Raw genomic sequence first — 16,221 nt, 5'->3', positions numbered from 1 at the left:
CAAGCAGCGAGACCACTCATACATGTGTTGGTTGAAATGGAAAGAAAAGAAAATGCCATCTCATTTGAAAGCGAATTTTAGTTGCCCATTCTGTTTGCAAGCATCTCCTTCAGTGTGATTGCTCCCATGCCAGTTGTCTCATCTTTCTCAGAGGAACAAAAATGTATAAATAGACTCTGACCCCTTTCATTGTATAGTGTGTTAAATGGGAAAGTTAAGGAAAATAACTGTAACCTAATAAAAATTCAGAGGCACCTCAAAACATTAATGAACACTTTATTATTACAGATATGGAAAGTGCAGCCCCATAACTACACATTACTTTTGGGGCTTGCAAAACATAAAAATTACATTGTGTCAGGTAGTTTGACCATTTTTTCATACCACACATATTGTATTTTATGCTGTTGAGAACGAATACAAACAATTTTAGTGATATTTTCTGATAGCTGCTGATTAAAGGAAGATGGAAAAATACATGGATACAGAACAAGGAATCAAGAAACCTGGGCCAGGCTTTTTTGCTGTGCTGCTTTGTTCATGACATAACCAGAGACTTTGATTTCAATGACTCAGTCTTCTCATCTGTAAAATGAGGATAACATCTGAATGTCTCTCAGTGGAATGGTGAAATTTGATTTCAGCATGTGTATAAAGGACATGGAGGCTGCTAAGTGGTAAAGTGTTATTACCATATATTATAAATATAAACCTAGGAAATTTGGCATTGAATGTGTGGGGATTTTTCCCCTCTAGCTGCCCTTTTGTTTTAAATACTACTACTAATAATTGGCATTCTATTAACACTGAGAGGAAACAACAGACAAAGGATTCTGTGCAGACACATATAGCCAACATAAAAAAAAAAGAAACAAAGAACAGGGCAAGTCTGTGGTCTGAATATTCAGAATATATAAACTAAAATGGAGCCCTACATGGAATATTTAAAGGGTTCCTTTTTTGTTCTCTTGAAATACTACCTGATCTTACTGCTACTTTTTCTGCATTCATCACAATTATGGGTTAACTTTTTGGCCCACTGGCAGGCAAACTTTCTGTTCATGATTACAAAGGGAGTTACCTGCACAAGGCCCAAAGTGCCTGCCCTTTGGAATGGCCATGGATGCTGCTTTACATTCACGCTTCTCAGAGCGTAAACTCAGAGGTAAAATGAGATTATTCCCAAATTTATTGATAACCAGCTAGAGCAGCATCTCTCCTTGAGCTCTGTAACAGGAGGCAATTAATCATGGTTAGTAACACATCAGTTTAGGTTGGAAGGGATCTTAAAGACCATCCAGTTCCAAGTCCCTTGCAGTGTTGGGATGACATTTGCAATTGTTGTGGGGACACAAATTGCCCCTGCCATGTGGGGTGTCTGGGGAGCTGTCCCATGCCCACCCAGCCTGGAGCTGGCCAGCAGAGCCAGGCTCCCCTCAGCACCGGCCACTGGGGACCACGATGGCTCCCATGGGGCAGCCAATTCTATTGGCCCCTTTGGCAGATGTTCACAGAATATTCAAAGTATTCAACCCCTAAACCAAAGACATATTTAAGAGGTTTCTGGATCTGGCACTGGGTGATGTGGTTTAGTGGTTGCGGTGCCAGCGCTGAGGGGATGGCTGGGTTTGATGATCTTGAAGGTCTCTTCCCGCCTTGACAATTCCCCCATGCTAAACCACATCACTCAGCGCCAGGTCCAGACATCTCCTAAACACCTCCAGGGACGGCGACTGCACCGCCTCCTTGTGCAGCCTATTCCAGCACCACCTGAACAGTGGATTCCTTTTTTTCTAATCTCAATCTCTGCTGTGGCCGTTCAAGGCCGTTTCCTCTGGTCCTCTCCCAGCAGACGAGACCGGCCGCACCTCACTACCCGCTCCTGTCAGGGGCGGTGAGGTGCCCCCGGAGCCTCCGGGAGCCCCGGCTGCCTCAGCCGCCGCTCAGCGGACTCGTTCGCCGGTCCTTGCAGGAGGCTCGAGCCCCTGGCCGGACCCGCTCCAGCAGCCCCGTCCCTGTGGAAGCGCAGCCCGGGGCAGCGCCCGCCGCTCGCCGCGGCCGCCCCGGATGGACGCGGGAGCGCTCCCGGTGCCCGCGGGGCGGGAGCGGGCGGAGCCTGCGCACTGCGCCCCGCGCCCCGCGGCCCGCCCGGCACTCCCGCGGCCCGGCGCTGAAGATGGCGGAGGGCGGTGCGGCGCCCCCGTCCTGCGCTTCCTCCTCCTCCTCCTCCTTGAAGGGGCTGCGGGAGCAGATGGGTGAGAGCGGGCAGGGAGGGGTAGCACGGGGTGTGTGTGGGGGCCGGGGGGGTCCGGCGGCCCAAGGGCGCGGCTGGCGCCGGCTGCTCCCCCCTCGGCCGCCCCGCTGGACGTCCGGCCCCGTCCCGGGGCGGGGAAGGGGCACCGCGAGTGGAGGCCGCCGGGGCTGCCCGGCCGCGGCCCCGCTCCCCGCCCGGTGCGTGCTTTCCCGCAGCTCCGGGCGGTGATTGCTGGCTCGGGACCTCCCGCAGCTCGTGGGCAGCGGCAGGGGCGGTGCGGGGCGGCTGCGCTGCACGAGCCGCCCGTTTTTCACCGGTTCTCCCAACTTGTCGGTGTCTGCGGTGGCTCTTGCTTTCAGAGGGTTTGCCCCAGCGATGTGTTCGGTCCCGAGTGCAGAAGGCAGAGACAGCCCCTGGCACTGATTCTAATCAAAGATTGAATAATTCCCGATTTTATTTTTCACTTTTTTTTTAAAAACTGGTGTTATAAGAGGGCTCCAGAAGCTCTGCTTTAGCTTTGTCTTTTATGTGCCTATTTATTCTTAAGGCCCTTAATAATATACTCTACAACGAGTATTGTGCATGCACGATATGTGTTTGCAGCAGCATTTCGTGGTACATCTCCATGCAGAAGCTTTGTGGGTGAGCCATTAGAAAAGATAAACATTTACTTATCCCAGTCACAAAAAAAAAAAAAAAAAAATTAAAAAAAATAAAGAGACTTGTGGTTTGATCTAAGCTAACTAACTAGGACTATGTGCAGCTACTACTCTTGAGAGCCTCTTACATGATTGTTTTCAGTGTATCTGTATAATTACATAAAGAGGAGTACTGGCAAAGTGTCCTGAATGCACAACTCTCATCTGGCATTTTTCTTCAGTGTGTTGGGTGTTGGAAATGCTATTTAATTACTTTTTGTTTCTGTTTCAAAATTAAGACAGTTTAGTGCTCCAGAAGGATAAAGATCTCCCAAAAGATAGCAGTTCTCACCTGCACAGGCTGTGTCTGTCTGAACCTTATTCTTCCTGCTAGAACTGCTGAATTTTATTTTGCATATGGGATGCACTTACATGGTGGCTGCTAAGTTTTTCTAAGGATGGGCACCCATATTTGGTTACAGCTGTCATGACCTAGATTTAGTCCCAAAATCAGAGAGGAAATGCTCCTTGGGCCAGGCAGCTCCATCTCCCTTCAGATATGCACATGCTGTAATATGCACATCATGTTGAAAAAACAACCTCCCTCACTAGATCTTGGAAAGGCTAGACCTTGAATTGTTTTCCCTGAGGGGGTAGAAGTCACTGAACCAGAATCTGAACTTCAGTGTACATAGAATGCATTTGTAGCAGTTATGTGCTCAAAGATAAACTCAGTGCTAATGTGCAGTGAATCAATGCTGTCTGTGAGCTCACAGGCTGCTGCAGCTCTGCTCCCGACTTCTAGTCAGTAGCACTCCCTAGAGAGAGAAAATGATGTTTAGAAATCATCCTTGCAATCCAGTGGTTGACGGTGGAATTTGCAGGATAATTTGCCACAGTATTTGCTGCTCTTTGGAGAAGTTGTGAGCAGCAGCCAAGTCTGATATCGCAGCTGTTTGAAGAAGATGTAGGAAAAAAAAAAAAACCACCCAAAGGAGCCTCGATGTTCAGTCCCACGCTCCCCTTCGGGTGTTTGGGGAGGGATAGAACTTCCTGCTTGTCTGAGCTCACTTGGCTGCGTGGGGGGACTCCTCAGTTCCAAAATACCTGCTAACAAGAATGCTTGGACCCAGTTTCTGCTGCTCTGCGGGCAGTTGTGTACTTTGCTGTCTTAATCAATCTGGAGAAGCATCTATGCAAAATAAATACAGTGTTGTGTGCCTTCGGCCGTTTGTCACTGAACTTGTGTCTGGGAATCTCACATTTAAAGACAATAAATAAAGAGAATCTTGGTGAGAAACCACAGCTCTTTCTGGCAGCCTGGCTAAGACTGTGTATACATACTGTTTGTATAGTCACCTTCTGCATAGGTACCTTTGTGGGTCCTTATTAAAGGACACTTCTGGGTTCTTGTTCTGTTCACTTCTGCTCTCTGTGACCAGCTTCTTGATACTGCTTTGCTCTGTGGGTGATTGGTGCTTGTTAATTTTTAGGCCTTGCACACGTAGAATCCCACGGTGCCACTTGTAACCAACTTCCAGTTTTGTATGTTTGGCAAGAAAAATATTCTCTTAAATTCGGTCTAGTGTTGAGGTAAGGAAAAGGTGTTTCTCCTTCTTTGAGAGAGTATCAACTGTAATTGAGATTCTGCAGGCCAATTCATGCCTGCAGTGCCAGTTCTACAGTTCCTTTGTAATAATTTTCTGCCCTGACACACTTGTCCAATCTTATTTCCTTTACGTGGATGACAAAAAGCAGAATCTGCTACCACAACTAGAAGGCAGTTAAGGTTTTTGAACATCACTTAACATTAGAAATTAATTGTAGTTGTACATTGAACCAGCAGTGCATAGATGGCAGTTGCTTACCCCATTTTTGTTATCCCGTGTTTGCTGCTGTCATCCCTCAGGGATGAAGAGGAATTTTTGTTCCTATTCTAATGCCGTAAGTACTGCTGAGCTTGTTAAGATGTGAGAAGAGGGGAATAGTCGGGTACTTGTGGTTTATCCAGTAAGTGAGGTTTTCCTTGAGTAGTGTGGGTAATCAGAGGAAAAATACCTGTAATTTAAGCTGCTGTAGCCTACATTTATTGTCTTCATTTTCCCTGGAATACTGAAAACTCCCATCTTTCATAGTATGGATGGTAGAAAATGTTTGGATTTTTTTACTAGAGCTTGGTATTCCTGTGCTGTTGCCAGGATTTCCACTCATATTGAATTGCTGTTGCAAAGGTTGTTCAAAACAGTATATTTAAATGCTGTTCATACATATTTTCCTTTCCAAGACCTGCATCATCTTTTGGGAAACCTGTCTCAGGTTTGGGGAACAAAATAAAGTGCCTTTTCCAACAAATCTAGCTGCAGGCATAAATTCCATGACCTACAGGTCCCAGTTTGGTTGGAAGTTTTTTAATAAAACAACAGCTTCATTCCATGTAATCCGTTTTTTTCTCCCTGTTAAAGTGGCACTGTCTGGCTTTGCCCATTTTGCCCAGACCACAGTTCTTAGCAGCAGCTTTACCAAGTGCCTGTACACAGAATTGGCATGAAAAGAAGGATGGATGGATAACTAATAGTATAACTTCATTGCTCAAGCAAGTAGTCAGGGACATGCACAGATTTACCTGGTCTCTAGATAACAGTTTTAAAGCATAACTTAGGAACACAAGCTTGTACCAACACCTGTAGAAGTACTAGAGAACTCCTGGGTACAGTCTTGGTCCCACAACAGAAGATGGTCAGAGCTGTCTAGAGAAAGTTATTTGGGATCCAGAAGCATCTGTCAGTCAGACAACTGATGAGTTGACCTGTGTCAGAGCTGTTTGCTGGAAGAAGAAAGAATTTACTTATGAATTTGGATCCTTGAAAGCCTTTGGGATTTGCGGTGTGGTTGTCAGTAGAGGTGGGCTTCAGATCTTGCCTGGGAAGCAGCAAGACAAGGAAACCATTTCTTTGCCAGGTTTCTCACAATGTGGGAGTGCTGCATGAAAAGCATCTCGAGCATTCAGTTGTTGTCCTACTTGGTGATGTTTGAGTGAGTGACTGGTACAGGTCCCATCTGCAGAGCAAAGGCAGCCCATCACTGGGGCATTCAGCTGGTGATCACTGGGGCTGGCTTCAATTTCTTGATTTGTGAAACTCCTCAGAACTTTGGAGAAAGTTCTAAGTTTTTTTGTGCTTCATCTTTATTTCCCTGCATGAAAGTAGTAAGACTGCTTTGCAGAGTGCCAAGGTGATAAATGCAAAGAACTGCACAGAAATTTGATTTCATGTAGATCTCAGTGGTGAGAGAACATTCCCAAATCAGGCTGAGAACTTAATATGATTGTGATGGCTATGAGCCCTAATTTAATTTTCTTTTTGTTCAGGGAAATACAATCATACACGTTAGGGATAATTTCATGCTGATGTGCTTAGCATTCTGAAGATTACTTCCAGTTGTAAGTGTTTTATAAAAGGTTGTATTCAAATTTAAAACTTTAAATTCTTGAGATTTCTCCAAATACATTCAGGAGAGATAGCCTCCTTGCTGTAAGGAGAAAAAAGCAAACAAACAAAAAAACCACCCAAACCATGTGCATAGACAGCATATTTTTTTCAGTTTCTTATGTAGAGTGTTCCATTCTCTACATATTTCTTCATGTGTTGAAAGTGCAAAATATAAATTTGGCTTCCATGCTTCAATTGAGATGAAACTGTTCGGTAAATAATGACTTGCAAGGGTCATAACTCCAGTAGTGACAGCCCAGAGATGCTGTGGCTTACACTATCCCTAACTGTGCATAGTCTTAAAAAGTGACTGGAATTAAGGACTGCTGCTTCTTCATACACTTGTGTTTTTCAAAAAGAAAACAGGGGAGTAATGATACGCTATTATTAATTTTCAGTTCTTAAAGGTGATAAGAGAGGAAAGAAGGGTTACTGTAAGATAAATGGAAGAAATCATCTAGGTTAGTTATAATAATAGGGGTATCAAAACTTGCTGGTTGTCTTTAAATTTGATTAAATAATTGGAGATGCTTGTAGTCCTCTTGTGAAAGGACACTCTGAGAAATAAAATTCTGACCATGCAATTTTAATGACTTCTGTGAATATGACTTATTGGATTACTTGTGGTAGTTTAAAATCCAACTGGGACTGCAAATTTCTTGTCTGCCACAAATAAATTAGTGCCATTTAGCTTCCAATTATGCAGCTTACAACCAGGTTAATCTTAATTGATGATATGCTTTCAGTGTGTTTGCATATGCCTGTCCAATAATCAAAACCTTTCTAGATGCTGGTGTCTAAAGTTTTCAGGAGTGTGTGGTTCATGGAAGAAAAAAGTGTTGCTCAGAATTGTTTTTGTTTGAAAGAGACAAAAACCTCCACCATGCTGCATAATGCCTGTGCATAAAGGGACACAAGCCTTTGCTTTTAAAGAAGGCTGACATAATTTCTTGACATTTGTTTTCATCTAAATTATTTTTATATTCCAGTCAGTTTGGAACCTCTGCTTTCTAGGTGAAGGATCCCCAGCTGAAGTTGCCTTTGAAGTAAACAGTTACCACTAGCCATGCTCAGAATACCTCTCTCTTTTCTCACAGTGTTTTTTTTTTGCCTTCATAATTCACAGGGAACTTCTAAAATACTCTTTTATGAGTACTTAACTGACTCTTAATTTACAGACACTCTCTGTTGTTTAAATGCACTGACCTGAATCTTGGGAGGGAGAATAGATATTGTAGTGGCTTGTTCTCTGGGCAAGTGTTTCAAAGCTCCCAAGTGTTAAAATTCCTCTCCCAAGCCCAAGAGGGCTTGGCTACAAGAATATAGAAATACTGTGGGGATCTTTATACTTAAAGAACATAATTTAATAGAATTTTTTAAAATTTATTAATTTCAAACCTTATCCTCTGTTTAGTTTTGCCAAGAGAACTTCTTAGCGGAACATTTTTGCAGTACAGAGTTGATCAATATTTTTGTATGTTGTGTTCTAGATATTAAAACCAAGGACACTCATCTCCAGGCCAGATCAGTGAGTGTCACCTTGCTCATTTACACATTTCTTTAAAAGACTTTCTGCCACTGGGTAGTGAATTTAGAAAGAAATATGGTCTCTTTAGCTCCTTTTTCCTGCTTGCTTTTTTTTACACCCATTTTCCACTTTTCACTTATTCTTCAAGCTATTTGGGGCAGGGACTGATTCATGGCTGCTTTGCTGGGGTCTAACATTGCATGTATTGAAGTGTCCCAGAGTCTTAATTTTTTAATTAGCTGGGTGAACTGTACAGCTTTAAGAAAATTTGCAGTTTATTTCCTTTTGCATTTTGCATCCCCCTTTTCTGCTTTAGACAGAGGGTTTGCTGCATTAAGCACACTGTGGACCTGTCAGTGTCCTGCAGCACTTTCTGTATTGAGTAGTTTGACTTGAGACTGGCCTGTTGGGGGTAAATGCCAACACTAGTCTCTCCTTCTGAAACACACAGACAGTTTGAATGAGCTCTAAATTTTCCATGAGAAATTCATCAAGTGTAAAAAGCAAAAGCAGTAGTTTTCACTGCTGTTCTGTAAAGGAACTGCTATTCTTGCACCAAAAGAAAGCTCAAAATGGTGTTTTCACAGGGTTTGTCTGGAGTCCGTTGTGACTCGCAGTGCTAGGCTGTGGTCTGGGCTGGCATTGTTTGGGCTGGGTGAATTAAACAATAGCCACAGCCTGCAAACAAGAGGACAAAAGCGTTTTCAAGGCCATGCTTCTAGCAAGCAAAAAAACCCCCAGACTGTTCAGGAAAGAGGGAAGTCCTGGAGAGAAGTTGCTAGTGTTAGGGATAGTGCACGGCAAGAGAAAGAAACAATACAATGAAAAAAACAGATGTGAAATAAGAGAAGAGAGCAAGAGTTTGTCTTGAAGTTAGTTTTTGCCATGGCTTGCAGGAGTGTGAAGAGGAGTCAGTGTTAGGCAGCCCCCGGACGTGGAGGAGTAAAGCAGAGAGCTGATTTCTGTCTGTAGCTTTTGCCAGTGCTTGAGCTGGAATTCCAGTGGGAACTGAGCTGTGCAGAGGAGGTTAAAGTGGGACTGCTCTGGCATCTGTGAAGCCAGTCCAGCATTGAGGGACAAGATATGTGCTCCTGAGGCACTGGGCAGTGCTATTAAATAGAGAAAATTATTTGTACAGCAGACTGGTTATTGATAATCTTCCATTTTACCTTTTGGGTCCTTCTGCAGCTGTTAAACCTGTATCTGATTCTGTCCAGTTGGGACTGTTAAATCTGTATACCCCTATATATAAGCATTTATTTTACATAATTAGTAAATTTCACAATGAATCCCTCGAAATTATGTAAGGGCATATTCATTGCATAGACTGCTTTCATTTTAGTCTTGTATATCAGGATACTTTGGAATTTCCAGTATGCAGAAACAGGTAAATATTTCAGCTAAACTTGAGAAGGTTCACAAGGGTCTTTGTGAGAGTGGAGTTTCTGCTGTCATTCCACTTAATTTCTTTCAAGAGATGAATAATAATACACCTCACTAATAAAAGAGCCCCAGATTGTGGAAGCCAGGTGTCTTTTCCAGAGAAGGAGATAGATTTAGCTTGTCAGCCCTGTGTGCACAGCACACACAGTGCTTCTTACTAACCTTATGATGGCTTCTGCAAGACTTGGTGGCACGTCTTTGTCCTTTCTAAGCATTGTGCTGGCAGTTGCTTTTTCCATTAAGTAGCAAGAAGTGTAACTCATGGCTGAGCAGTGTAAGTGAGGTTAAAAAGAGAATAAGTGACAGCGGGAGTCAGTGAGACTCCACAGGTGTGTTTTCAGTAGTGTTCAGACAACTGAAGGTAGTGAGGATGGTGTGGCTGTTGAGCAATGGTATAGCATCTCTGACTGTAGAAAGTTTCTGGAGATGGCTGCTAATTCTCTTAAGGACAAATATCAATGCCTTGGTCTGTGCTTATATTTCAGTCAAGTTTGGTTTAGATTATGTGCTTCCCCTAGGGCAAAGTGGGCAGAGGTCAATGCAAAAATTAACTAGCAATCTTCCTGGTGCCTTTCTGGTCATGCCCTAGGCTGAGTACATAGTATGAGTATCATCCATCTTTGAGATTGCTTCAGCTGTATCTTTGAAGGTTTCCTTGTAAGAAATAAGTAATTTTGTTAATTATGTGATTTTTAAAATAAAAATATTTCTAGGTCTTAATCTGAATGTGGATGTTTGAAGACCAGTAAAAACTCAAGTTCTTGCAAGTATGTCTCAAATACTCGTGGAGCTGCTGATTCATGGATTGCAAAGGAATGCTTGTGTTGGGTTTTCCAGTGGGATCAAAACTTGTGATGAACTGAAGAAATCACCTTGAACTGTCTTGAATTTTGGGAGCAAAACCATAATGTTGTACAGACTTAGCTGAGGAAATGGTCTTAAAGGGAGGAAGGCACATAAAGGTAGTAAAATAGGTATGCCATGTAGGGAATAAATATCGGACAAAGTTTGCAAATGGAGTCTGGGATAGGGATAAGACAACAGGAAGCTCTTCTAGCCTGCTGAAGCTGAGAGTGTGCACTGCTTTCTGGAGATCTCTGTGCTTCCCATCTGGTGGCTGCCCAGACAAAACAGGAGAACCATCTGCCTTCCAGCTGGTCCGTCAGAAGGTGCCTACCAGGAAGCTCACGTGTTTGTTTGTGGAGCCTGTCAGTCCTTGCAGCCCAAAGATGGGATGTGAGGATCAACGGGGAAAGACAGAAAAGGGGACAACAGGGAAGAGAGGAGTGCACACAGAGAGGGTTTTCTCTTCATCATTAGAAACTTTCTGTGTTGTCCACTTGTTTGTGTGAAGGTGCATCCTTTCTCTGGTGTCAACTGAACAAGGAGCAGTGGTGTAAAAACCAATACCTAATTTTTCTTAGAGCTTCAAGCATATGATCTTGTATCTGTTTGTCTTAACCTATGTTAATTAATGAGTGAAAATCAGCTTAAAAGGCAGTGCATGGAAACTTGAACACTGACTTTTCTTATCTTCCCTGAAAGTATGTACAAAACTTATTAAAAATATCTGAACACTTATTGGCAAACAGTAGCTCCCTGTACTTGAGCAAGGCAAAAATGGAGGCTTGCAGATTTGACACAGTTTGCTATAAAATCAGAGGTAATTTGCTGGAAGGTTCACTTTCGATTCAATGATTGCTTATTGGCTTCTTGTTGCTTGCTTTAAACTTTTATGAACACACTTAGAATCATAACAATGCTTAACATTCAGGAGCCCTCCTAACAACACCCTGTTTCAGAGGCTTAGTCTGGGATTTTTTTGTTTGCTTTGCATAACGAGTCATTAAATCATAAGAAGCAGAAGGGTTGCTGTGAAAGTCAGCACATTCTGCTCTCCTCTGTAGTTGCACAGGGGAAGGGGAGAGTGAGGGGTCACGGACACGGGGCTGGTGATGGGATGGAGGCCTGGACCTCGCTGGGCAAAGGGACAGAAGTGCTGCAGTCCCTAATGAGGTTTACTAAGAACAGCAGCGGGTTCTTTGCCAGTCTTGGCAGGGGCCAAGGGTATTAGCCGTGTGCAGGGGTTGAAATAGAAATCAAGGTTTATTTTTAGCACCGGTCTCTTCAGGGCATATTGGAAACCTGATCAGGGAAGGGAAGTACTGTCATGCTCGGTGTGAGGGAGGCACCTCAGCACCTGCACTGTCAGTGGATCGTGAGCTGGAAGTGAAACTGGGAGAGTTGGATTTATCTAGAATGTCACCTCCTGGTGCTTCTGTGGGTTTGATTTATCTCCGATTTGCTTGGCCAGACCTGGGGTGCTAAATGGTGATGAGGGTGCAGAAGGAAAACTGCTTCCCAAATTACCTAATCATTTCATGGTTCAAATAGCTCTATTTTATTATGCATGAATGCAGATATAATTATTAGCCTCATGCATGGCTTATATTTTTATTAATTTTACCTGGAGCACTTAAAGGTAGACTACTGTAAAATAAACACACACATTATGCTGATCACAAAATATTATTGTGAAAGACTACTGTGAGAGGGCAAGCTCTGAATAGAAATGAGATATAATTTGACTCTTAAGAGAATTTTTCTTCTCCAGCAAGTTAGCTGAATATGTCCATGAAGGCACCCCCCCATTAATGCAACATGTGACACAGATTCTAGTGAAATGGTTGTTAACTGGTTTCCTGTTCTGGGGTATCCTGATTCATTACAGAGGTATAGGCTCTGTATTTTACAGAGATATATTTTGTGGAAAATTCTTTTCCATGAAGCTTCACTCCATAGCAGACTGCTACATTCATTATGGAAATCTAGGCAGAGAAATTATAGGTATCTGTGCCAAAAAACATTTAAATATATTAATTATTAAGGTTTTTTTATCATATCAAAGCAAAATAAGATAGGTATTTCTTAAAGATTGCATAGTGCAACAATATGCAGTGCATTTTCTTTTCTGTAGTAAAATGTGGACTTTGAAAATCACAGTTTTGTATTGTAAATTTACTATGAAGTTGTCAAGGGCCATAAAACCTGTCTGTTGACTAGGAACTTGGTGAAATTGAGCTCACACATATCAGGGATGTATCTAATGTGATGTCTGTTCCCCTTTTATTGATCTTCCCCAGTTCACATTTGACTCTGGCTTTCTGTTGGTTAAATGGATCACATCCATGTGACATGAAGGTGCTTGCCTTGTGCCTTAAATCTGCTACTTTCAAATGTGAAAGTGCATTGTTTCTATGCAAATAATGAAGTATTGAAGGAGTGAACATAAAATATTTTATCTGACATACAAAAAAACCTTGATGTGCAAAGTCCTCTGGCTAGATCTTTCTAGAGTTTTTTCACCTCTGTGTCCTCTGCAAGCTGAACTGTTTCTCTAACCCACTTTCCTGTCTTATAGAATAGTAATCTTTTGCAACCTTAATTAATTAAAATAAGCTGACTAATTGCTTTGCAGATGTGACACATTTTTAAATCAGTGCCTTCTAATCATGAACATTATTCCAAATGTGTGTTTATTTTTGATAGAGTAAATAAATACATAATCCCCCATATCCATTATGGCTGCTTTGTTCAGCAAGGTTTCTAATAGTAAAATACTTTTGCAAGTAAAGTAAAATTAATATTGTACCTGTTTAATTGCAGGTTACTTCTTACTATAACTTTGTTATGGAAATTTGGATATTTAAACTTTGAGAGTTGAGGCAAAATTCCAGTGTTGGTCTTAACTGAAGGTGGTTTAGGTGCAGAGTGACTTTGTTCTGTTGGGATAATTTCCTGCCTGGGTTAAGTTGGCTCAGGCTTCCTGGGCACCTCTGTCTCCTCCCTTGAGGAAAGACGTATCTGGATTTCTGTATTTGTCTGAAATCTAAGTGGTATTTGAAGGAGTTTATGTTCCTTCAGCCTTTGTGATGTACAAAGGTGTCATTGGATATGAATGCCCTGGTTGTACATTTCTGCTCTCAGAACACCTGCACTGGGCTGCTTTTCCTCTGGCTGTTTTCACTTCTATTTGTGTTAGAATAGATAATTCTGTTGTTCTCCACTTGGTGTTTTTTTGGGCTGCATTCCCATCCGTGCGACATGCAACAGTGTACAAAAATCAGAATTTTGTCTGTCCTGTCTGATCTAGATAGTGGAAAATCAGTGAGCCTTTTTTAAGCTATTTTTTTTGCTGACTGGTATTGTCATCGTGTTGTAGTATATCTGGTCTCTGACTTGTGTGAAAAGAGCCTCAGAGATGTATAGGATGGGGTTGAGAAAGACTTCTGTTTGCTGCTGCAGTGAAAAATTAATTCAAGACATGGCAACAGCTGCGGGTGACAATTTAGAGTTGCTGAATAAGTATTGTAATCAGCATTTATCACTGAAATCACATGGAATTAAACACTTTGAGGTGATTGTTCTTGGGCACAGCCTTAGGGAGGGTTATTACCATGACACAACTAGTTGTCATGGCAATGCATGGAGAAGAGGGAGACTCTTCCTTCCTCTTTTGCATTCTGCACTCCTCTTAATAAAGGGAAGTCAGATCATTGGCAAAGTTGTAGTCTCCTTTTTTAAAATATAACAGCAATTTGTACTATTGGTCCTTCACGTACTGGGTGAGATCACAGCATGTTACGTGTTCCTTTTGTGGATTTGCCTTTTCTGGGTAAAACTGGCCTCAACTTTCTCGTGTGTTCTGGGTTGTGTTCCCTTGCTTCCCCTAAAGTTGGGCTTTTCCCTGGAAGCCAGTCGAGCTCCCAGTGTCTGTCAGCCAAGGTGAGAGCAGGGTGGCAATGTGTGAGGACACCTCTGTTTGAGCTGTGCAGGGCACTGGGGTAATGCTGTCTTACAGGTTGCCCTGCTTGCTTTCCTGGTAACTCTTCACGCCCTGCATGGTGATTAGTGAAGGCTGATACCAAAACAAAGAAAATCTGGGGAGAGTGATACAGTAAATTAGTCTCCCTGACTTGTTAATGGGTTTTGTTATATAGTGAAATTAATATTGGTAGCATTTCCTTTCTGCGTGATTATCTGTGAATTGTAGCCCTGCATTTTGCTGAAGTCACCTTGGTGAAACTCAGATAAGGTGAATGGGTCTCTGCACAAATGCTCAATTTACTGTTTTGGAGTCTTAATTTATAATTAAAATTTCTTTTTGAAGATCCAGTTTCAGAAGTATGTTGTAAGCATCCCTTAATGGTTTACTTTATGCAGCTAATCCCCTTTCTCTTTCATGTCACAAAATAATGACAGGTCTTCATAGACCTCTCCCTGCTTGGGTCTCATCAGAATATGATTCTAGCAGTGCTAATGGCCTATTACATACATGTATGCAGCCCACAAATGCTCATGTGGTAGCAAAGAGTTTCTGTTATTAAGTGTAAGTCACATATAACTTTGCAAAATAATGGAGTTTATTCTAGAAGAGTTATTAAAGTTATTATTAAGTTTGATCTTTGAAACTCCATAGTCCTAAAACATAAGATTTGATGTTTTTACAACAAAAAGCTATGCCAGGTCTCAAGTCTCATTTGACAAGTTTTTCCTTACAAGCTGAGCAGCCCCCAGTTAGTTGTTTAATAAAAGCATCAGTGACCTCAAGTAGAATTTTATGTATTTATTTTAGATATTTATTTCATGAGTTTTATTTGTAGAGCTTTTCTTAATGTGGATTGATTCTTTCTCACAGTTGCTGCAGCCCAAGCCATAGCAGAAGAAAGAAGAAGCCAAAGTGGCATTAGCCCTCTTGCAGTCCAGACCTCAATAAAGACAGCAACTAAACCAGGTATAATTACAGGTCATTGCTCTTAATGAATGCTGGGCTCACAAGGGAGGATTAGTAGGGATTCAGAACATATTTAGAGAGAAATTTGGTGCTCTTTCTTCAGGAGGCGTCAGAGCACCTGGTAGATGGTTTGTAGGTCTGGTTTTGATAACAGATTTCTGTTTTTGACTGGCTCAGAGTTCAGTGGAAATTGCCTGTCTTGTAAGCAGGACATGACAGCAAAGATAAATGATGGTAACTGGGCAAGTTCCCAGCTCACTTCCTGCTGAAATTCAAGTTTTTATACCTGCAAAGACTGCTTAAGTCTTGGTTTTGCTTAGTCTGCAAATGAGCTGTCCTACAGTGCTCTGAATTTGTCATGACAGGTGAACTATCTGTTCCCAGATGACATTTTCCTAAATTCCTGTCATTCTTGTTCATGGGAGTTAATATGTACAAGAATGAGGATCAGGGCTGAATATGGAATAGGGTATGTTCTCACACATCTGACTTCTTAGGGTTTCCTTTGACTGTCCCTATGGAAACTTTAATATCATGTCTGCTTTCTCTTGCACCTATTAAAAATAGTGTTGTGAGGGAATGGAAAGGGGGAAGAGGAGGATATTCAGCTTTCTGTGAATTTTTCAGATGGCATCTTTAATCTCTATATAGAGTATGCAGTGATTTGGTGGTGTGTGCATCTCTCAGGAAGTTTCATTTTCCTTTTGATGGTAAAGACTTTTGACATTTTATTTAAATTTGAATGTTCAAAGTCATTGACAATTTTGTGTCTTCAATTTTTGTTTTGACAGTGATAGATGGTTCCATGCTAAGAACAGAAGAAAGGCAAAGACTGGCCAGGGAGCGAAGAGAAGAGCGGGAAAAGCAACATGGTATTTTCATGTTTCACTTAAAATATCATTTTCTAAAATGTTTCTCTTAAAGGAATTACTGTCCCCCTTGTTCCATGTTTTGTCACTTTTTGTCAGCTTGCTGGGGACAAGAGACAAGGTCTGCTCTTGGTCTTGCACCAGTGTCCATCTGTGAACCTGAATGAAGAAGTTTTTGATTTGAGAGAACACTGTAGAGAATTTTAG

At 42.0% G+C, this 16,221-nt stretch overlaps 1 protein-coding gene and 1 long non-coding RNA gene across 2 annotated transcripts in view; one reads left to right on the top strand and one right to left on the bottom strand.

Moving 5' to 3' along the window:
* Positions 1-259: 259 nt before the first annotated feature.
* Positions 260-2,058, bottom strand: LOC128814507 (uncharacterized). Its single transcript, XR_008439400.1, has 3 exons — positions 1,869-2,058; positions 1,082-1,227; positions 260-585 (listed from the first exon to the last, which is right to left on the bottom strand). It is a non-coding gene; the product is annotated as an uncharacterized LOC128814507 (long non-coding RNA).
* Positions 2,059-2,139: 81 nt separating this feature from the next.
* MAP7D3 (MAP7 domain containing 3) overlaps positions 2,140-16,221 on the top strand; it is a 43,544-nt gene continuing 29,462 nt past the window's right edge. The window contains exons 1-3 of the mRNA XM_053990040.1: positions 2,140-2,255; positions 15,050-15,145; positions 15,937-16,017. Of these exons, the coding sequence (XP_053846015.1) occupies positions 2,177-2,255; positions 15,050-15,145; positions 15,937-16,017 (256 nt within the window). The 5' untranslated portion in view covers positions 2,140-2,176. The remainder of the gene's footprint in view (positions 2,256-15,049; positions 15,146-15,936; positions 16,018-16,221) is intronic.

The sequence above is a fragment of the Vidua macroura genome, chromosome 14 (assembly GCF_024509145.1).
Source record: "Vidua macroura isolate BioBank_ID:100142 chromosome 14, ASM2450914v1, whole genome shotgun sequence".
Classification (NCBI taxonomy): Eukaryota; Metazoa; Chordata; class Aves; order Passeriformes; family Viduidae; genus Vidua; species Vidua macroura.
The sequence above is the reverse complement of the archived record's forward strand: the minus strand, read 5'-3'. Positions and strand labels throughout refer to the sequence as shown.